The 22,234-nt window shown below is 48.5% G+C and overlaps 1 protein-coding gene across 3 annotated transcripts; it reads left to right on the top strand.

Moving 5' to 3' along the window:
• The first annotated feature begins 9,841 nt into the window (after positions 1–9,841).
• Positions 9,842–14,417, top strand: GSDMD (gasdermin D). Of its 3 annotated transcripts, none has more exons than XM_080938968.1 (11): positions 9,842–9,943; positions 10,977–11,200; positions 11,405–11,597; positions 12,105–12,273; positions 12,515–12,617; positions 12,831–12,884; positions 13,174–13,263; positions 13,392–13,564; positions 13,639–13,783; positions 13,887–13,960; positions 14,096–14,417. In XM_080938968.1, the coding sequence occupies exons 2-11, from the start codon at positions 10,981–10,983 to the stop codon at positions 14,336–14,338; spliced, it is 1,464 nt and encodes a 487-aa protein (XP_080795094.1). In that variant the 5' UTR covers positions 9,842–9,943; positions 10,977–10,980; the 3' UTR covers positions 14,339–14,417. The 3 variants fall into 3 exon arrangements, with proteins under 3 accessions (XP_080795094.1, XP_080795093.1, XP_080795095.1); XM_080938967.1 differs by having other exon boundaries at positions 9,907–10,034; XM_080938969.1 differs by lacking the exon at positions 9,842–9,943 and adding an exon at positions 10,028–10,084.
• The last annotated feature ends 7,817 nt before the right edge of the window (positions 14,418–22,234 follow it).

Raw genomic sequence — 22,234 nt, 5'->3', positions numbered from 1 at the left:
AAAATTAACATGATGGGTGCATGTGAAGGGAAGATATCCGAGAATGACTGTGTTGGAATCCTCCATCATAAAAGATTGAAAAGCACTTATATGGGGACAGGAGAGATGGCTCAGTGGTTGAGAGGATTAGCTGCTCTTCCAGAGAACCCCGGTTCCATCCCTAGAACCCACATGGCCACTCCTAACCCTCTGTAACTCTAGTCCTACATGATCTGATGCCCGCCCTCTTCTAACCTCCACAGGCACTACACGGCAAAACACGCAGACAAAACACCCATATACATAAAAGCCAAAAATTTATTTTAAAAATGCAAATTGGCTAACCCTTGTGCTCAGCAGGCTCAAAGCGACATCCCTGGGTGTGACAGGTTCAGTCTCCACAACAGCCCTATCTCATACAGAGCTGGAGTCAACACCTGAAGCCAGCACTTCAGAATACTGGTCCGGTTCAGCACCCACCCACCAAACTGGCTCAGCTTCCTGTCCACCAGCTCAAAGGACAGCTCTACCATCTCTTGTCTTGCCTACCCTGAGCCAGCTGTGGCTTGCTCTGTCTCTGGGTTTTTCTGTCCCCCCCCCACACCTCCGTTTTGTTTTTCTAGACAGTGTTCCTCTGTGTAGCCCTGACTGTTCTAGAACTCACTCTGTAGACCATTATAGCCTTGAACTCAGAGATCCACCTGCCTCTGCCTCCCAAGTGCTGGGATTAAGGGCGTGTACCTCCACCACCCTGCTCTGCCTGCGTTTTCTCTCCATGAAGCATACCTGCTTGCAGAGAAGCCCATATGCAAGTTGCAGTGAAGACCAGAGTCACACATCCATGTTGTCCAATGCTGTGGCAGGCTCCTTCTTTTCCTTCCCCAAGGAACGTTTGTCTCTGGTCCCTCTCCATCCCCTCTGCTGTTATGCACCACCTCCTGCATTCTCTTATAATGCAAGGGCTTCCTCTGATCTTCCCAACTTCATCCTGATCTGGCCCCAGGTCACCTTAAGTGTGCCCTAGTCCTGGCCATATGTATCTTCCCAGGCTCAACTCCCAAGACCTCCCAGATACTGCCTCAGTGAAGTGTGTCCTGGCGCTAGTCTAAGGGGAAAGTGTGGCCACTGGACTTCCTGGTTGGGCCTCAGTGGGAGAGGATGTGCCTAGCATTGTTGGAACTAGATGTCTCAAGGTGGGGCGGTACCCAAGGAGGGCTCCCCCTTCTCTGAGGAGAAGGGGAGGGAGTAGTGGGGGGAGTGAGCAGTATGGAGGATGGATTTGTAGGAGGAAAAAGGAGGGAGGGAAAGAGGGGCTGGGATGGAAAGTGAATATTTAAAAATCAATTTTTAAGTGTTTTTATCTGGAGAACCTGGACAGAAAGTCAGACCCACTGTGTACACGTTATCTGCAGCCACACACACTTTGTCTTCCTTCAAAAGCATCTACTCCCCCTCCACCGACTCAGCCTGCACTCGGTTTGGAAATTTTTTCCATTCCATTTTCAGGGTGTGGCTACTCAGCCTCCTTCCTGGCCAACTCAACTCTGGTCAGCAAGCGGGGGCCATCAGACGAGCGTGACACTGAACGCGGCAGTGGAAAAGGCCCTTGGCAGGCTGTCCTGCACCTCCCAGAGAAAAGAAAGCAGGAAGTGAGGAAAAGAGAAGTGGGCAAAGAGAGCCAGGACCCAGCATACATCGCTCCAACCCCCACTGCAAAGCTCCTCAGCCCCACAGAGCTACTCCTGGCTTATTTTGTTAGTGTGAAAGTGGATAATCTCAGGATGAGCTCCCTCTTGTTAGACTCAGTAAAACTAGACAGTGAGGCTTCAGCCCCATGTGTCTGAGACAATGGCTTTCTCAGGAGCCCTCCCAGAGTCTTTATTCTACATGTACCTGTGCTTTGCAGGCCAGGTTCACAACGTGTGTGTGTGTGTGTGTGTGTGTGTGTGTGTGTATGTGTGTGTGTGTGTGTGTGTGTGTGTGTGTGTGTTTTAAAGAATTACTTGTATGTATGTGAGTACACTGTCTTCAGACACACCAGAAGAAGAGGGCATTAGATCCCATTACAAATGGTTATGAGCCACCATGTGGCTACTGGGAATTGAACTCAGGACCACTGGAAAAATAGTGCTTTTAACCTAACCACTGAGGCATCTCTCTAGTCTCCATTTTGTTGTTGTTGTTGATTTGTTTTGTTTTGTTTTTTGAGACAGGGTTTCTCTGTGTAGAGCTCCGCTGTCCTGGAACTTACTTTGTAGACCAGACTGGCCTCAAACTCAGAGATCCACCTCTGCCTCCCAAGTGCTGGGATGAAGGGTGTGCATTACCATGTCTGGTGCGTGGACTTTTGTAACTGAAATGATTCAGACAAAGTGCCTTAAACAGTAAAACGGAGTCTTCTCCACCACTTGCTGCTGTCAAGCCATACCCTAGGTTTCCAAAACCAGTCAAGTTGGGTCTAAGCAGCCTATCCACATTTCTTCTTTCCCCCTCTTAAAACCCATCTTACCAAGCCAGCAGTAGAGACACACACCTTTATTCCAACATTCAGGAGGCAGAGGCAGGTGGATCTGGTCTACAGATTGAGTTCCAGGACAGCTAGGGGCTACACAGAGAAACCCTTTCTGGAAGAGCAAAACACAACATCAAAAACTTCTGCCAACAAACACCTTTCCTCTTTGGAGAATTTGTGTGGTTTAGGTTGAATTTGGCATCCTTGACCCTAGAACAGGCATTCCACCAGGCTCTTGGGGGCTATGTGGATGGTATGAATTTAGTACAGACGGAAGGTATAGCTCCCCAGTGTCACCCTCAACTGTCTGAAGAGTTCCCTTGGACTTTTAGGGACCTCAACTCAGACCAAATTTGACTTTATACCTTTGACACATTAAAAAAAAAATGTCAGGACTAGCCAATACAAAGCAGAGTTGGGAGTGTAATAAACATATTTAATATAGGCTTAAGCACCAGAATTAAGAGAATGAGAGGTGCTCAGATGGGCCTGAGGTTCTCAAAGAGAAATTACTCAAAGTAAGACATACTCATCTCTCAGGATAGCCGTAGCTGGGTGTTTTACAATAATCATATATTTGATTTTGGTGGGGTTTGAAATTTTCTTCAAAAAGCTGCTAAGAAATCTAAATGAGGCCACCAGGTGGTTCCTCAGGGACAATTTGTTGGGGGCACAAAAGTCCTTGTGCCTACAGATCACTGGGGCACAATGTTAAATATTAAACACACAGGAGCCTCTTCTCAATGGAAGATACAAAATACCCATTTTCCCATCCAGAAGGCTGGGAATGGATTTCCTTAACAGCCTGATGACGTATCTGTAGAGGCAGAGCTCACCCAAACTCCTCAAAATGAGTATCCCAGAATCCTTCCTCCCTGGACCATTCATCCATAGGTGGGCCATCACATGTACTCTATGACCTGCTGTCCTCTACACTACATACTGAGCTTTGAGCTATAGAACTCACCCTCACGGTCACATGATCACATGGACTTTGTAAAGGCATTTATATGTGGGCACACACCTTAAGCTTTATTGTTCATCTGGAATTGGACTGGTTGTTACCTGAAAACCTTTCTCTAGATCGTGCTGTGTTTTAAATCTGCTGACAATGAACTGCCAGGCATTACAGTCCCAGAAGTCGGATCCAGGTTGACAAGTCAGTCTGCACTGGGTCCTCATTCTCATCCCTCCGAACTTTTCCCTCCTTTGACTGTCAGTAAGGTGAGGCCCTAGCCTTAGACCTGGCCACACGACTTTCAACAACAACAACAATCTATATATGAGAATATTATCTCGATGTCAGCAGCCTTTTCTGCAAACGCTAATCTTGCTTCTCCCACTGCTGAGAGATTTCAATCCGACCCCAGGATGGGTGAGGGGGTTCTTTCCCTTCCTGTTGCCCTCATAAATGTTGCTATCCTGCTTCAGCCTCGCCGTCCAGTTTTCCATCTAAGTCCTTCAGAGATCACCAGCAGATGAAAAACAAGCCCAACTCCCAAAGCAGTGGATCGGTGGAGGTGCGAGACTCAGACCACTATGTCCCTTTAAATGTTGCTCTGCTACTTTCCCTGCGCTCATTCATTCCCTCAGTACCCCGGTCTTTCTGCAGCCTCTCCAAACCCCTTCCATCCCATCTGAATCCAAAGGCCTAACCCATTGCTCCCATTGGCCGCTGTCTGCTCAGGTTCCGCTTCAGCCCGCACGATGGGCTGAAAGCTGAAGGGCTGGAGGAGGAGCTAAACTGATGCCTCCCTCCCTCCGGGGCCCACCAGGCAGCCTAACCAAGCGCTTAGGAACTAGACAGAAGCTCCTCCCTACCTCCTCCCTCACATTCCTAGATCCTCAGGTTACAGTCAGGACTATGCTCCCCCACCCCCACCCCAAAGCAGGCGGCTGTACTAGTCCTGATTCCCTTGTCTTTGGTCTTCTTGTGTTCCACAGCCTGTCTCTGTGGCCAGGGTCAGTTAGTCCCTTAGGTTCATTGCTGTTATTGGCCCAGGGCCACCGTTCTCGACCCAGTGACAATTCTGGCAGGAAGCTGAGCAGTATGCTTCCTCTTTAGCAGGACCGTACACAGACAGGCACACCTCATCTAAATGACCCTTCTCCCACTCGCCCTCCAGTCCAAGGGTTCCAGGCCCTGGTCACAGTTCCACCACAAAGGCCTGTCCAGATTTTGCCCAGAGTGGCCTTGGTCACCCCCATGGACTCCCAAACCCTATAACCTAATCAGAAAGAAGAAGCCCTGTCACACAGGATGTCTGGAAGTTGCAGCAATGTGTCCTTGCAGCAATGTGTCCTAGACTCCTTGACACTCAAGAGGAACTAGGGGCCCTCAGCCTGTGAATGGGGCCAGATAGGGAATGAAGACTGCCCCACCCCACACATAAACAAATGCTTCCTGCTGTGCCTCTTCACACTCTGTCCCCTCTGACCAGCTGTCTGGAGCACCGGCATTTTTGGTTTGGGGTCATTATTAAAGAACTGAAAATGTGAAGAAGAAGAAGAAACGTGCAGCAGTGCATGCATCCAAGCTACCTCAGACCACTGTCTGCAGAGGGCAGACACAATGGGGCACGACCTGTTTTCCCCTCCCTGTGGATGGTAGGCACCTACCTACCCGGCCCCCATGCCTCAGGAGAATCCTGACTCCACACACTGGGGTTCTAAAAAAGTTGACCAGAGACCAGCAAGGTGGCTCAGTGAATAAGGCACCCAGTCACAAGCCGGAGGACCTGTACTTGATCGCCATGGCCAACTCTGGAAGGTCATCCTCTAACCTTAACAAACCCACTGTAGTTCATGTGTACATACTCGCACACCCATACACGTGTGTGTGCACACAAGTGTGAATGCACACACACAAATACATCAAATGTAGTACAAATTCTTGAAAGTCAAAAAAAATAAAAACAGAAGTAAAGCAGGGCTTATCACATCCTGCTGAAAACCCACAAGACAAACCACCCTGCACTCAAAAGCCATTTCCAGCAAGGCTCTGTGGCTCATGCACCTAATCCCAGGACTCCAGGCAGGAGGATCTCCATGAGTTTGAGGCCAGACTGATCTACACAGTGAGCTCCAGGACAGCCAGGGACACATAAAAAGACCTTGTCTCAAAACAAAGACTGCTTGCCACTGTCCCTGGACTAGAGCTGGCCTTACTGGAGAGAGAGAAATGAGGAGGAAGGCTGGGCAGAGCTCATGAGAGTCAGTACTGCTTAGGTAAGGGCGGGGGGTGGGGATTGAAGACTGGATATGTCAGATGGAGTCACTTCCTGCAGTGGACAGCCCTGGCCTGGCACAAGCCCCACAGATACACTCAAACACATGCACTGGGAAAATATACCTCCAAATACACATGCTTGCACAGGCTCATATTGGAACATGAACACATACACTTACCACTAGCATTCTGTCTAAGCTCCACTCCACAGTTAACTGGCAACAGCCAGGTATGCCTGACACTATAAAAGGGGCTGCTTGCCCCCTCCTTGCTCTCTTGATCTCTTGCTCTCTTGTTCCACTCTTGTTTTTCCCTTTCTGCCCCCACTTTCTCTCCACACGCTCATGGCCAGCCAGCCTCTTCTCTACTCCTCCCCCCCTCTCCCTCTGCCCCTACTACCCTCTTAAATCTCCTCCCCATGCCCTGAATAAACTCTATTCTATACTATACCATTATATGGCTGGTCCCTTTGGGAGAAGAGATGCCTCAACATGGGCCCACCAGAGGCACCCCCTTCCCCCACACCTCACCACACCTCCATAGAACATATCCCCTCTCTCTTTATCTTTTTATGAACATATCACAGGTACAAGCACACAAACAAGGAAACACATCTGTCCACATAATACACACAGATATAAAGACATGCACGTACAACATACACATATTGTTTGGGTTCAATTCTTGTTGCTGCGCTAAAACACTCTGGGAAGGAAAGGATTTATTTGGTTTATATGTCTCGGTTCATCTTTGAAGGAAATCAGCACAGGAACTCAAGCTGTAGCAGGTACCATGGAGGAAAGCTGCTGGCTGGCTTGTCTCCTGGCTCACTCCCAGGCCTATACTTCCATCATTTTCTTATACAGCCCAAGCACGTTTAGGGATGCCTAGGGAGGATACCACCCACACAGGGCTGGCCCTTCCCACGTGAATCATCATCAAAGATGATAGCCCCACAGACATGCCCACAGGCCAATCTAATCTAGGCAATTCTGGAGGTTCCCCATCCCAGGTGGAATCTAGGTGTGATCAAGTTGACAGGTGAAACAAAGTAGGACACAGAAATCTATACTCAGCCCTGTACACCTTGGAGCTTCCTACTGAACCAGCAAGGAGATGGACTCATGACCAGCAAATGAGTTCAATCAGAGCTCAAAGTGCACCCAAGCCCCACAGACCCTCTACCTGAAGAACTGGTTCTGGGGTTTTGTCAGCACAAGATAATGTTTCCCTTTTGTCTGGATCTAACTTTCTATTTGTGTGCAATGGCAACATTCCAGGGACACTAGAAATCACCTGCAAGGTAGGGCAGGGACCTCTTCATCACTAGAACCTGCTACCAGAAAACACATAGTCACAGCTGGTGTCCTTACCATAGTGAGTATGCTAATTCATACTTACTGCAGAGCCTTCAGGACAAGTTCTAGGCCAGGCACAGGGAGGCGTGCATAGGTGTGTGTGTGCGCGCACACACACACACACACACACACACACACACACACACACACACACTTACAGAGAGAGAGAGAGAGAGAGCAGAGAGAGGTGAGGGAGGGGAGAGAGAGAGAGAGGGAGGGAGAGAAAGGAAGAAAGAAGAAGAGGAGGAGGAGGAGGAGAGAACTTGTCTTTATAGTAAAATCCTAGAAGCAGCAGCTGGAGTAAGTAACTCAAGAAGAATGGATAAAGGAATCCATTGCCGAGGCATCTCCGCCCTGGGTACCTCTAGCCAGATCCAAGGTCAGGTTGCAAGGTCTGCCTCAGCAGATGAGCAGAGGCCAGAGCTTGGTTTACATCCCCTTTGCCCCCTTGTTCCTCAGGAAGGAACAAGGCAAAGAAGATAAGCCTCCAATACCTAGAGTCAGGAGCCAACAAACCCAGAACTTTTCATTTCAGATTATTTTTCAAGTACCGAAAATGTGAGCAAGGAATTGCACCAGCCAAGCTCCCATCCCGACCAGTGCCGATCTTCATCATGGAGAAACCACATGAGGTTAGCACATGTATGGGCCCCTCCAATAGAGAGGGCCTACAAGACTCTAGAGTCAGAATATAAATGAGCTGCCTGAGTTCTGAGGTCCTGGTAGAGGACATCTCTGTCCAGCAATATGTCTTGAAATGTTGGATGGGCTGCAAACACCCCTGAAGAGCTAGGAGATGTCAAGGAAGGAACCTGACAGCAGCCTGTTCCTACTGTGGCCAAGCCTGGGAGAGGGGACACTCTCAAGAGCCCTACGTTAAATCTGGGGCTCAAGCCACAGTGTTCCAATCCACAGCCTAAGAGAGGCCTGGGAGGGCTGGTTGTAAGGAAATGTGTTGTGGGGGCAGGTCCACAGCATCTGACACTCGAACACTATGGCCCTGAGGAACCTGTGACTAGATTGAATGCTTCTACTAAACTCCAGATTTATTTAAAATTTTTTCTTTATCTTTATTTTATGCTTTATCTTCTTGTATGTCTGGGCACCGTGTGTGTAGCGCCCGTGAAGGCCAGAAGAACTCACTGGATCCTCTGGAACTTGGTTACTAGCTACCATGTGAGTGCTAGGAACTGAACTGGAATCCTCTGTAAAACTGCACATGCTCTTAGCTGCTGGGCCTCTCCCGAGAGTCCAGAGCTTTTAAAATAAACGCCGTTATTGAGAAGCAATTCATATACTATATACTCCAGCCATTTAAAAGTGCATAATCCTGTGAGTCTAGTATATTCGAACATGTGTAGGCAGGGTGGCTCATACCTTTAATTCCAGCAGTCAAGAGGCAGAAGCAGGTGAATCTCTGTGAGTCCAAAGCCAGTCTTGTTTATCTAGTGCGCTCCAGGCCAACAGGGGATACATAAAGAGACACTGTCTCAAAATTAAATTAAATAAACAAATGCATGTGCAAATAAATGTGTGTGACTAGTGCCCACACCCCAGAAAGGGGGGGGGGGAACACTCTAAAACCATTAGGAGTTTCTTTGTTTCTTCATCCTTTAGCCATTGGCAACCACTAACAGATTGGCTTATTTGGGGAATTTCATACAAAATAACTTGCACAGTAATATGAGGGTTTTTGTTTGTTTTTTGGTTGGTTGGTTGGTTGGTTGGTTTGGTTTAGCTGTGGGTTGGCTTCTGCTTGTGGCCGTGTTTTCAGGATTCGTCCACACTCTGCAGTATATCTGTATATATATATATGTATGTATGTATATATATATGTAGAAGTGTATTCATGTCTCCCAGTTGCCATGCAAGCACCCTATAGTGGGTTGATGACAGAGTTTGGTCATAGGGCGCTTTCTCGCCTAGTGTGTGCAGGGCCCAGAACTGGACAAAATACTGTACAGATCTACTATTTTTTAAATCTATGTATGAGTAGTTGGACATTCAGGCCACTTAAGAGTTATCCGCTTGACTCCTTAAAATGTTACCATGGAGACCTGGGGATGGTTCAGGGGCTAAGAGCACTTGCTGCTCTTCCAGAGGACCAGGACTCAGTTCCTGCCACCCACATATGGTGCACATTCATACATGCAGACAAAAACAGCCACACACATAAAGTAAAACATGTTTAAATCTCAAAAAAAAAAAATCAAATGCTACCTTAAACATTGGTGTATGCATATCTGTTTGACCTGTTTTCTTTTTAAGCAACACTTCACCGTGTATAGCCACAACCCCAAGATGACCTCTGACTTTTGACATGCACCTAAAGCCCAATTGCTAGGTCACCTGGTAACTCACTCTACATTCGCAGGTTTGAAAACTTACCAGTGTATTCTAGAGCAGCTCCCCCGCTTTCAGTTCCCTGTCTGCAAGGGCTGCCGGTTTGTTTTCCTACAGTCTTACTACTATTTACTTAGGATGACAGCCAGCCTAGCGGTCTGGTCTTGATGCTATCTAGTTTTGATTTGCATTTTCCTGATAACTAATGGTGTGCTTGCTGACAACTGGTACAGTTGTGTATCTCTAGGAAAGTTCATTCAGATCTTTTACTATATATGGCCCAGGTATTTAAGAATGAATAGGCGCTGAGAAGTTGTAGGAACCCGGACCACGAGAAACCCAGGGGTTTCCCGAAGCCCAGGCGGGCTCCCGGGAGGAGGAGGAGGCTAGGGCAGGCTGTGCCGCTGTTCCGGGAGGGAGGGCTCCTTGAACGCGCTACGTCGGGCTGCAGCTTCACAGTTTCACTTTTGGGTCCTGACGCCTCAAGAAACACTCTTGCTCCTGGCTCCTGTTGCTCCTGGGGTGAGCAGACAAGAGACCCCCTCCCCGGCACCCCAGCGCGTCCTTGCTTCGCTTGGTGGGCCCCAGATACCTCGGCAGGGGTGAGATCGTGGTGAGCCATCCTGCTTTTCAGCCCTCCCAGAGCCCAGCCGCCCCTACCCGGTTTGTTCTACTCTATGGCCTGGATGCTTGCTCGTTGAGCTGGGGATTCAGCCCTTTCCAAGAAGCCCTCCTATACCAGACAGCTTGAAGAGACCCTAGCAGCTAGGGCCTAGCATCTGTGGAGGCCACCCACTAGCAGTGGGACCAGCCTGGTTTGGGCTTGACACTAGGGGGCCAGGGCGAGGAGGGGCGCCGGGGGGGGGGGGGGGGGGCGCCGGGGGGGGGCAGGGGCGGCGGAGGAGGGGCTCGAGACTTCTGGGCTGAATGTTGATTCCCTGGCGCTTAAGTCCCTTCCTGATTCCCAACGGCCTTCCTGCCTCACTCCCCAACATTAGCTCAGAGGCCCAGTTTCCTAGGGGTAGAAGTGTTCCTCCACACTGCACAAGTTGTCTATCCCGGGCCTGTTTTGGCCTCTGACCCATGAAGGTTCAACCAGGTCAGGTGGCTCACAGTGCTGTACATGAGAGCCCTAGAGGAAACACCGCTGAACTCTGGAACACTGGCTATGCTGTGGGCCCCTGTGCTAAGTCCCCCAGAAGTGTGGGCTTGAGTTCCTTACCCAGCCCTGGCCCTCAGCCAGGGAGGGCAACAGGGTATCTTAGACTTCAGCAGGTGGCCAAGGGTACACACAGTATCAGTGGTGCAGATAGTGCAGGACCTGCTATAGGCTACCTCCTCCTCCTCCTCCTCCTCCTCCTCCTCCTCCTCCTCCTCCTCCTCCTCCTCCTCCTCCTCCTCCATCAATTGCCTGCGTGAGCCACAGAGTGAACACTGTCTGTGTTGGGTTAGTAGTCCAGGCAGGATGTGCCAGGACTAACAAGGCTGCTTTGAAGGGATGGGGTTCCTGAGTGCTGGAACCAACTAAGTATGGACCTCTGCCATCTGCCTCCAGGATCATGCCATCAGCCTTTAAGGGAGTGGTCAAGAGTGTGATCAAAGAAGTGGCCGGCAGCAGAGGAGAGCTCATCCCGGTGGACTGCCTTCGAAACTCTACCAGCTTCAAGCCCTACTGCCTCCTGAGCAGAAAACTCTCAAGCTCATGGTTCTGGAAACGCCCTTATACGTGTGTCAACCTGTCAATCAAGGACATCCTGGAACCCGATGCTCCAGAGCCAGGTTGGCTTTCCCACTCCTCTTTCCCCATCCTGAGTCCCCAGATTGAATAGAAGAAGGGAGTAGGCGAATCTTACTGGGCACGTTCAGCTTTACTCCTCTGGCCCTATTTCCAGAGTAGGGATTTCTTAAAAGGCCCCATTGCTACAGAGAAAAGACAAGGCAGTGGCTACTGGAATAGGACCTTAGAGCTGGTCTTGTTTTTAGAACCGGAGTGTTTTGGCCAATTCCAAGTCTCAGATGTCATCGATGGGAACGTTCAGGGCAGTGTGACGTTGTCAGGCACGGGACAAGGGAGGATTTCTGGTGAGGCTAAAGTGTCTGGCAGTTCCAATGCCTCCATGAATGTGTGTATGCTGCGTGTGACTCAGCAGACCTGGGAGACCATGCAGCGTGAAAGGTGAGCCCCTGAAGGGATGACAGCTCTCTTACCTTGAGAAGCCACACTTCTTGGGAAGGTTGCTGGTCTGGGCTCTGGAAGGGTTCTGAGGCAGTATCTCTTGGCGCTGAACAAGGAAAGCCCCAAAGGAAGGAAGCAGTGTAAGTAATGGCAGGTTAGGAAGGATGTTAAGGCTGGGTTGCCAGGACTGTATCCTGAAGATCAGGATGTGGAGGCAGGACCCAAGACCTTTGGAATCAGGCTGAGCTCCTGGTTGCTATGGAAAGGGAATGACGTGAACTTGGAGTATTTATGGATCATATGTAATGGAGTCCCTCCACAGGCATACATGTCCACTTCTCCGTGTTTGAATTTATCATGTCCCCACGACCACCTAGACACTGTTGGGAGCACCCCGAGAGGGTTCCCAAGCCTGGTATCCGAAGACTCCTGGACTCCCTAGCCTTTCCATCTCACCTGTCAGCAGGACGGGAGGGAGGGAAGCTAGCCCCGGCAATCTTTCTGTAGGCACCTGCAGCAGCCTGAAAACAAAATCTTGCAACAGCTTCGGAGTCGTGGGGATGACGTGTTTGTGGTGACCGAGGTGCTGCAGATAAAGGAGGAGATGCAGATCACCCAGACGCACAGCCAGGAGGGCTCAGGCCAGTTCACACTGCCTGTAGCCTCATGCTTGCAGGTGTGTGGCCGGCCCTAACAACTGGCACTTAGCAATCGCAGGAATCTTAGAAGCCATGGGCAACATCCCAGGCAGTGGTGGAAGACTCTTCTAAGACCCCTTCAGAAGCAAGCCATAACCCTACTTGCTCAGTTAGCTGGAGCTGCTAAAAGCTGGATTGGCCATTACCAATGACAAGCCTGTCACAAGCACCCCACTCAGCTATTCACTCTACACCCCTGAGCCCAGATCTATTCTTCAGGGTGAAGGCAAGGGCCACCAAAGCCGGAAGAAGATAGTGACCATTCCTGCAGGCAGCATCCTTGCATTCCGAGTGGCCCAACTGCTCATTGGCTCTAAATGGGGTGAGTGGCAAGGGATTGTGGCAGAGAAGCAGGAAATCTGGAAGGCTTCAGCTAGCCAGGGGATGCTGTGGGCATCTGGCTGCGTGATCTCCCAGACAGGAAGGTCAAGTGTGCCAGGAACTGATATGTGGGTGATGGGTGGGATCTCATGGGGTCCCAGGAGCCCCTGGAGATAAGGGAGTTGTTGACCTTCTTGCTTCTACCTGCTGCCAGATATTCTTCTCGTCCCAGATGAGAAACAGAGAACCTTTGAGCCGCCCTCCTCAGGTGAGGCCCCAGACCCTCTGAGCCTACAGACCCCCTTAGCTTTGAGGCGTTCTGCGCTCAGGGCATGTGATGGGCGCATGCCACACATACACATGTATACACAACGGGTGAGGCTCAACTCAGGTGATGTTGAGCTTTGCTTTCCATCTGCCCTGGGCTGCTATTAGCAGGAGGGATGGATGTGGGAGGGTCCAGGGAAAATCTCAGCCCTCTTTGATATGAGATAATGGTCCCTGGGTCACTGTACAAAACAGCTCTTCCCCTTCCGCCATCCTCATGTGCTGCCTAGGCCATGGAAGAGCAGTAGACCAGAGGCGCCGTGGCTTTAGCCTGCTTGCTGCGCTACAGTCCATCGGTGAGCAGCTCAAACTCATGTCAGGTCAGTACCCATTTGGCCACCCTGGGACTCCATGGGTTCTGCCTCTGCTCCCTGGATCTACCCCCTCCTAACTAGTGTTCCCCCAAGACCTCATGGGCATCCGTCAGTGCCACTCTCTGTCCCTTCAGACGGAATCCATGAGGAAGAAGTAATCGGGGAAGGCTTCCAAGTCCTGCATGAAGAAGTGAAGGCTGGCTCCTCACAACTGAGGAGCTTAGAAAGGGAGTTGAGACAACAGCTACTAGTGAACATCGGAAGGATTTTACAGGACCAGCCCAGCATGGAAGCCTTAGAGGCCTCGGTGAGTGAGAATGTTGGAGGTGGACAGGGCCTGCCCGAGCCTGCTCAGCCTCACTTACCCTAATCCTTCCTCAGCTAGAGCAGGGCCTGTTGGGCGGTGGGCAGGTGGAGCCTCTGGACGGCCCAGCAGGCTGCATCCTTGAGTACCTGGTGTTTGATTCTGGAGAACTGGTGCTGGAACTTGCAGCCCCTGTCTTCTACCTGTTGGGAGCACTGTCTGGTGAGCATCCCGTGGAGGGATTAGTAGGGGACAGGAAGAGAGAGAGGACTAGGCTCTATATTGGGCATTCTGGAACCCTCTCTCAGCCCAGATCTCTCCCCAGTGCTGAGTGAAACCCAGCGGCAGCTACTAACTAAGGCTCTGGAGACAACGGTGCTGTCAAAGCAGATGGAGTTGGTGAGAGGACATGGCCTTGGGGTGCACTGGGGCCCTGGGTACATCGAGAAAGGTTGACATGGGTAGGTGCTGAATCCCTTCTATAAACTGCAGGCCCCATCTATAACCACTTGCCCCCCCCCCCTCTGTTGGTAGGTAAAGCACATCTTGGAACAGACCACCCCGTGGCAGGAGCAGAGTTCTGTGTCCCTGCCCTCCAGGCTCCTTGGGGACAGCTGGGATGAGGAGGCTCCCACCTGGGTCTTGCTAGAAGAGTGTGGCCTAAGGGTGCAGGCGGAACCCCCCAAGGTGCACTGGGAGCCAACCTCTCAGGGCTCCACATGTGCACTCTATGCTTCCCTGGCCCTATTGTCAAGTCTAGGCCAGAAACCTTGTTAGCCAACAGGCCTTCCTTCCCACATCTTCATGTCCTACCCTCCAGCCATGGCAGAAACTTGCCAAGCCCAGCTTCCAGGAAAGCCAAGAACCCCAACTCAGTCACTGGGTTAGAATGCATTGAGACCCAGGAGTTGGGAAAACTCAATAAATGTACAAAGAAAACCACTGTGCTGTGGTTTTTGTTTGTTTGTTTGTTTGTTTGTTTTGGGGGGTACTGGATCATCAGTAGGATGGGGAAGAGAGGGATCTGCCCACATGGAATCAAGATAGATTAGGATGGCTTTCGCCTCCCTCTGTCTCCCTGCGAGGTCGAAGTGGGCATGCTGACAGACTTTTCCAGGAGGGACACAAACAAATGTCTGCTTACCCCATGTCTTAGTTAGGGTTTCTATTGTTATGAAGTGCCACCATGAGGAAGGCAACTCATATCATTGGGGCTGGCTTGCAGTTTCAGTGGTTCAGTCTGTTATCTTTATGGTGGGAAGCCCAGCAGCCTGCAGGAAGACAGGGTGCTGGAACGGAGTTTAGACTTCTACATCTTGATCCTCAGGCAGCAGAACAGGCCTGCGTGCCACACTGGGCGTACAGTGATATACTTTCCAGAACGAGGCCACTCCCACTCTAACAGCTCCTAATGGTGCCACTTCCTGTGGGCCAAGCATTCAAATAAAGTCTGTGGAGGTTTTATCTGTTCAAACCACCACACCCCAGTTAGGGAACCAGGGCCACCTCAGAGCAGGAATATGACCAAAGTCCAACTTGGTGAGTTAACTGATTATATTGGGATTTCTAGCAGGAATATGGGTGAGGGATCATTTACAGGAGCAGAAATGACTCAGACAGCTGCATCACCAAAGGGTCTCACCAGCATGGGCGACGGCTCATGGAAGCTGGAAACCCTGAGCACACCGCACAGCCTGCTGGTAGCTCAACAGTTTGGAGTGTGTCCTTACCAATTGCCTGGTCTAAATGTCCTCCCGGTGGCTCAGTTGATTTGTTTCTTCTAGGAAGCTCTTTGTCCTTTGTTTGCCAACTGGGCTTGACTGGGAAGCGACTGTTTGCATCTTTATTTTCCATATAATCTTGGGGAGGGAGCAGGCTAGTGAATATGGCTTATTTCCTGTCTTAAGGAATGTTCTGGAAAGACGGAAACTGCTACACAACACCTGTGTGTGGACTTGGCCATACCCCAACATGCCCACGCATACTTTCCCAGAAAAGGTGTGCAGAACAGTTTAGGGGTAAGTCTGTGTGTGAGACAGGATGACCTTTTGCTTTAGGGTACATAGGACATAGGGCACGTAGCTAATACTGCTCTGCAACAGTATCGTACCACAGGTATACAAGTATGACCTGCAGACAGGCAGGACTCATGGCACAGAGGAGTCATGGGTTCTGTGTCTAGGGAGAGATGTCCCTAACTGATGTGGCCAAGGGGTCATAACCACTCTTGGAAGCTTGTACAGCTAGAAGTGTTTGGTACTTGCTGGGGACCACACCACCTCCATAGTGCATCTCAGCCTTAGCTATTGTTTCTCCCAGATGTTTTTTTTCTCTTTCTCAGTGATTCGAACATAGGGAAGATTAGAGCAGATTAAAAGTAGGTAAAGGTAGGTTTATTAGGAGGCAGCTCTCCGGTGGGTTCACCGATCTCACAGGTGGAGGTCAGTGAAGTTACACATCCAGGCTAAAGCAAAGAGGTTTTGTGGTTCTAGGATGTGGGGTGAGGGCGTGTGATCTAGGAGCTGGGATTGTGTCCATCCATGGTCAAAAACTGAGCCCCTGGCCAGAAACTCTGAGATGTGCAGTGATGATAAGGTAGCCCAGAGTTTTCTCCAGGCAGGCAGAGTTAGGGAAAGGAGAAGCATATGGGGTTTCCTGGCTTATTCCAAAGATGAACAGGGAATCCAGCCTAACATCCTAACCTCTTTAGGTCTAGAGGCTCCCGTTCAGATCTGGCTACTTCCTGATGAAGAGGGATAGCATGGGGTGGGAGGGTCAGGAGTTGGTGGGTTCGTGTTCTGGGGGAGGTATGGGTGGAGAAGCAATTGTTTGACTGTCATTCTGGAGACTTCACAATTCCATTTATGGAAGAGAAGGTGTGGGGCTAGAAGAAAAACTAGATATGTATTCTCAGCCCTGTGAAGGGGATAGCCTTGTGTGAAAAGCAAAGGCTGCCAGAAGAGAGGGTGGAAATGTGTCCTGGTTGTATGGGCAGAGTTCTTTAGACAATTTGTGGAGTGATTTAATAAGGGTCTCCATCAGGCTTGTTTTTTCCAGGAGCATGCAGGTCTCACCCTTATCAGTCATGAGGAGGTTAAGATCCTTTAATTTTGTAGGACCACTGAAGCTGATAAAGTTCTTATAAGTTTACAAAAAGAGGTAAGTTTTAGACATGTTAGCATTATCATTTGTACTGGCTGGTTTTCGTGTGTCAACTTGGCACAAGCTGGAGTTATCACAGGGAAAGGAACCTCCCTTGAGGAAATGTCTCCTTGAGATCCAGCTGTAAGGCATTTCCTCAATTAGGGAAGGCCCAGCTTATTGTGGGTGGTGCCATCCCTGAGGTGGTAGTCTTGGGTTCTATAAGAAAACAAGCTGAGTAAGTCAGGGGAAACAAGCCAGTAAGCAGCACCCCTCCATGGCCTCTGCATCAGCTCCTGCCTCCAAGTCCTTGCCCTGTGTGAATTCCTGTCCTGACTTCCTTTGGTCAGCAATATGGAAGTGTAAGCTGACTAAACCCTTTCCTCCTCAACTTGCTTCTTGCTCATGATGTTTTGTGCAGGAATAGAAACTGACTAAGACATCATTGTTTGTCATCTATACTGAAACTCACATTGTAGAAAAGTCAGTAGACTTATACCTTTGAGTCATAGTAGAGGCTTAGAAAATGATTTTATGTTAAAAGCATGAACAGTCTTTAAGGTGAGCTCAGGGAAGACAAACCTTTCTCGAAACAGAAGGGACAAAAGCTCCCTTGATCATGATTTGTAGGATGATTAGAAACTATGAAGGAGGAACTTTTTTCCTCTACCCAGAAGGCTGGACGCATACAGACTGGACAGAACTCTTTAATGAGAAACATCTTTTTAAATCTATATTTAGAAAACAACCAGAGGAAATTTCAAATCTCGAGCTTGTGACTAGGATAATAGTGGGTCATACAGTGAAAGGCTTTGTCAGAATTAGACTAATAATGTATCAAAACTCTATTGGTTAATGTTAAAAAGATGAACTTTTGAAGCTTAATACAACAGTAACACAGAAAGGGAACGGAACCTGAAGCTTTTTTTTTTTCATTTCTCCCACACACCTTAAATAATTTTTATCTCACCTAGGTTTTTTACACCCTCCAACCTTCATACCTCACAAGTTACCAACCTCAAAACACCTTCCTAGACCCTCAAACGTTTTCTTAGATCCTTAAACGCTTTCTTAGAAGCTTCTGTATCCTCAGACCTTAAACTTAAAACTTTACATTTTTCCTATCCGATTATTTGACATGAGACATAGATGAATGATCCTTGGGAGCAGTCACTGTAAAGTGAGTTTCTTTAGATATAGAAATAGTTAAAACTCAGATTGAAGTGTTGTGCTGTTTTTGTTTTTTGAGTCTGGTAGCGAGACAAATTGTGTGCATACCTAATACACGGGAATACACACAGCTTAGGAGAGTGAGGCCTGGGGCCTGAATTTTACACATGAGGAGGACTGAGAAGGCAGCCAAAGCCTTGGCTTTTTTTATTAAACTGATCCTCAAACCCAAGAAACCTGAGAAAAATAAATTTTACATAAGTAAGCAGGAAGTGAAGTAAAAAAATGAGCAGCTTCCGAGTCTATTAAAAATAACACAGACTTACCAACCATGTGGACAGGATTTCTCTATGGCCAGTGGGGCATCCATTTTGGCCTTCAGGCCCAGAAAATGTTACAGACATTTCTGTGGGACAGGAACTTAAGGGGAAAGTCCTACTTTGTTTAGGGAAAGTGAGTCAACTTCCTAGAATCTTGCCCAACCACAGTTGGACAGTGTGTTATCAGCTGTCGAGGGTGAGGGCAGTTTACAGTCCAGTGGGCTGCTTTGTCATATTTGAAACAAACACCAGGTGAAGGTTCTTCTGTGCCCATCTTTTTTGGAAGAGATCAAGGGTGCTCTCAGGAGCCCACGGTGTGTCTCTATTATGAAAAGCTTTTTTATTAAACATTTTAAATGCCGTATTCTATAGATCTCTGAAGTGTTTGAGGACCCCCTGTCTATCTAAAGCATACTCAAATAGACAAACATTGTTTGTTCTAGTTATTTACTCTTTGTTTAACTTTGAAAATGTGTATAGAAAGCTAAATAAAGCTTATTTGGGTAATTAATCATGACGATACGTATAGCTATGAACATATTAAAGAATAAGATTACTTGTGAGGTAATTGATAGTTAACTTTTAATTTAACTCTTTAAATTATTTTTAATAGTTTATAAGAATAGGTTTAAGCTGAAGGCAGGTCAGGACAGGAAAGAGTTAATAAGTTGGGACAGGGGAGAGGCAAGGATCTTGGCTGCCAGCTGAGCTGATGTAACTGTTATCACAAGGTCATAAATCATATTGTAGTTTATTTGGTTATCAACAGTGTAGAATTTAGCTTTAGAAAGGGAGTCAGAGAGGCATGTTGGGCTGAAAGAAGGGGCTTTTTTGAGCAGGCGGTGGGACTGTTGGGGTGGTGCAGCTGGAACAAGCTTTGGAACCCATTTCACAGGGGGCTGGGGAAGTTTGTAGGAGGGGGAACGCAATAGCCCTTCATGGGCCTAAAGGAGAATGTAAGCCCAGACTTTTTCCCAAGCAGGAGGGGGAGTTTTCTCTGCAGGTTGGTTTGGAGAAGAGCATATGGGAGTTCCTAGCTTGTGTGGGGTAGGGGAGGGGGGAGAGATAAGCAGGGGTGTGGGGGATGAGCAGGGGTTCCAGTCTAACACTTGAAAACACAGATACTGCAGCTTTCCGGACTTACTAGCTAGAAGGGACTAAACATTCCACTATGGCTGGAGCACTAAACTTCTGTCACAGACACTGCTCTATTGCTGTGAGGTGACATCATGACCAAGGCAACTCTTATAAAGGAAAACATTTAATTGAATCTGGCTCACAGCTTCAGAGGTCTAGTCTATCATTATCATGGTAGTGCAAGGGTCCACGATTCTCCGAAAAACGATATGCCAGACTCAACGAGTATGTAAACGCAGAGTGTTTTATTCTGCAGAAGTCCAGCACGCTGGGATCTCCCATCACCAAGACAGACAATTAAGTTGAGTTCGGAGGTTTTAAAGCACATTGGAATTCCAGGGTTGATAAGCTTTATCTTACTCTAACTCTAGGCATTCCTGAGCCATTATCGGGGTGAGAAGGCTGGAGTCTGGGTGACACACTTCCTCCAATAAGGGCACACCTCATAATAGTGCCACTCCCTATGGCCAAGCACAGGCGTCTATAAGGACCATTCCTATTCAAACCACCATATTTACAATTATCTTCATGACAGGGAGTATGATGGCAGACCTGGTGCTGGAGAAGCAGTTCAGAGCACATCCTGGTCCACAAGCTGGGGGATGGGAGGTGGAGGAGATGATAGTGGGCCTGGCTTTGGCTTTTGAAATTGCAAAGCCCACCTTCAATGACACACTTCCTCCAACAAAGCCATAACCTACTCCAACAAGGCCACATCACCTGCTCCTTTGAAATAATACTACTTCCTGGTGACAAAGTGGTCAAATACATGAGCCAGAGGCCCATTCGCATGCAACCCACCACGACATTAGGATAGCTAACGTCCTCAGATATCTGAGGGCCATGTCACAGACAGGCCTCTCACCTTAGCGTGCTCACACAGTGCGAACAACTTTCTAGCTCCCCGTTCTCCTTTGAAAACGCGTTACTTTCTCAGGTTAGCACACAGTGATGGGGATTGTCATGGCACCATTATACAGCGTATCATTCATTAAACTTGGTTCTCATTTGTTCCCCAAGCCCACTTCCGTTCTCCACCACCGGCTAACCACTATCCCAGTGATTCCCGACCACTGAGACATGGCTCTCCTAAGACCATCAGAAAACACGCACAGACATTTGCATTATGATTCATAGCGGCAGCAAAGGAAGGTCCCATGGGCCTGGAGAGATAGCTCAGTGCTTCCGAGCACTCGCACCACTTGCAGAAGACCCAGGTTTGGTTCCCAGCATCCCAATGGCAGCTTAAAACCGTCTGTAACTCCAGTTTCAGGGAACCCAGCACCTTCTTCTGCACCATTTGTGCACAGACATACATGCAGACAAAACACTCACACATATGAAACAAAAGTAAAAGCAACACACATTTAAAGCTGGTGGCTCCTGACTTTAATCCTAGCACTCAGGAAGCAGACAGATCTCTGTGCGTTTGAGGTCAAATTCCTATCAAGCTTCTGGCCAGCAGAGCTATACCGTAAGATTTTGTCTCAAAATAACATTAATAAATAAGTAACATTTTCGTGCGTGTGAGAGAAAATATGTATTTATCTTTCTGAGTCTGACTTATCTCACTTAACAATGCTTTCCAGTGGCACCTTCCCAGCAAGAGCTATGAGTTCATCCTGAATGGCTGAGTAATATTCCATTGTGATGTATGTGCCACGTTTTCTCTATTCATCTGTTACTGGTCTAGGTAGGTTCCTCTCGCTGGCCGTTGTGAACCGTGCAGCAATGAACAAGGACAAGCGTTCATTAATTAGTTTTTGCTGATGCATATGGCATGTGTGCAAGTACCAAAGGGGATGTTGGATCCTCTGGAGCTAGGGTTATAGGCGGTTGTAAGCCTCCTGATGTAAGTGCTGGGAGCTGAACTCTGGTCCTCTGGAAGAGCAGGAAGAGCACTTAACGTCTTTCCATCTCTTCATCTCTCTATCCCATTTCAGATGGTTGTGAGCCACCATGTGGCTCCTGAGAATTGAACTCAGGACCTCTGGAAGAGCAATCAGTGCTCTTAACCACTGAGCCATCTCTCCAGCCCATTACAGATGGTTGTGAGCCACCATGTGGTTGCTGGGAATTGAACTCAGGACCTCTGGAAGAGAAGCCAGTGCTCCTAACCACTGAGCCATCTCTCCAGCCCATTACAGATGGTTGTGAGCCACCATGTGGTTGCTGGGAAATGAACTCAGGACCTCTGGAAGAGTAGTCAGTGCTCTTAACCGCTGAGCCATCTCTCCAGGCCCAAAATCACACACTATTAATATATCTGGCACTAATCTGACCTTATATGTCAATTGTTGTTTGTCTTGTGAAACCCAGCATTTGGTGTATTCATACTTACAATTACTACGCCTTCTACATGCGTGTTTCCATTTATTAAAATTCAGTGACCTTGTATATATTTCTGTTTTGAAGCTTATGAGATTAGTTATGCCAGCCTGTGCTCTGCTTCCTTTCAATTGATGGGTTACCTCCCCACCTTTGACACTCTTCCTTGGGCATCTTGAAACAGATAGCTGGATCTAGTTCTTTAGTCCTGGCTTCTATAAGAAAGCAGGCTGAGCAAGCCATGATGAGCAAACTAGCCCCCTCCATGGTCTCTGCATCAGCTCCTGCCTCCAGATTTCTGTTCTGTGTGAGTTCCAGCTCTGACTTCCCTCAGCGAGAAACTAGTACTTGGAAGTGTTCTCTGAAATAAACCCTTTCTTCCACAAGTTGCTTTGGTCACAGCATTTCACTGCAACAATAGTAACCCGAGCTGAGACAACAGCAGAATGGTGCCTGGCTCTGGGAGAGTTGATAGGAAAAGGAATCAAAATGGGTGGGGGACTGTCAGAAATAGAGAAAAAAACTTTGAAAATCCTCAACGAAAGTAAGAAGATGGTGGAGGGGCAGTACAAATGTG

The sequence above is a fragment of the Micromys minutus genome (assembly GCF_963924665.1).
Source record: "Micromys minutus genome assembly, chromosome: 27".
Lineage (NCBI taxonomy): Eukaryota > Metazoa > Chordata > Mammalia > Rodentia > Muridae > Micromys > Micromys minutus.
This window is presented reverse-complemented; position numbering and strand designations above follow the sequence as displayed.

What these genes read in the sequence shown, in the direction of transcription:
- GSDMD (XM_080938968.1), top strand. Translation starts at nt 10,981, where the DNA reads ATGCCATCAGCCTTTAAGGGAGTGGTCAAGAGTGTGATCAAAGAAGTG. An exon ending in GCAGCTCAAACTCATGTCAG is followed by an intron (nt 13,264 to 13,391) that starts GTCAGTACCCAT and finishes CTGTCCCTTCAG; the next exon opens with ACGGAATCCATGAGGAAGAA. An exon ending in CCTGTTGGGAGCACTGTCTG is followed by an intron (nt 13,784 to 13,886) that starts GTGAGCATCCCG and finishes ATCTCTCCCCAG; the next exon opens with TGCTGAGTGAAACCCAGCGG.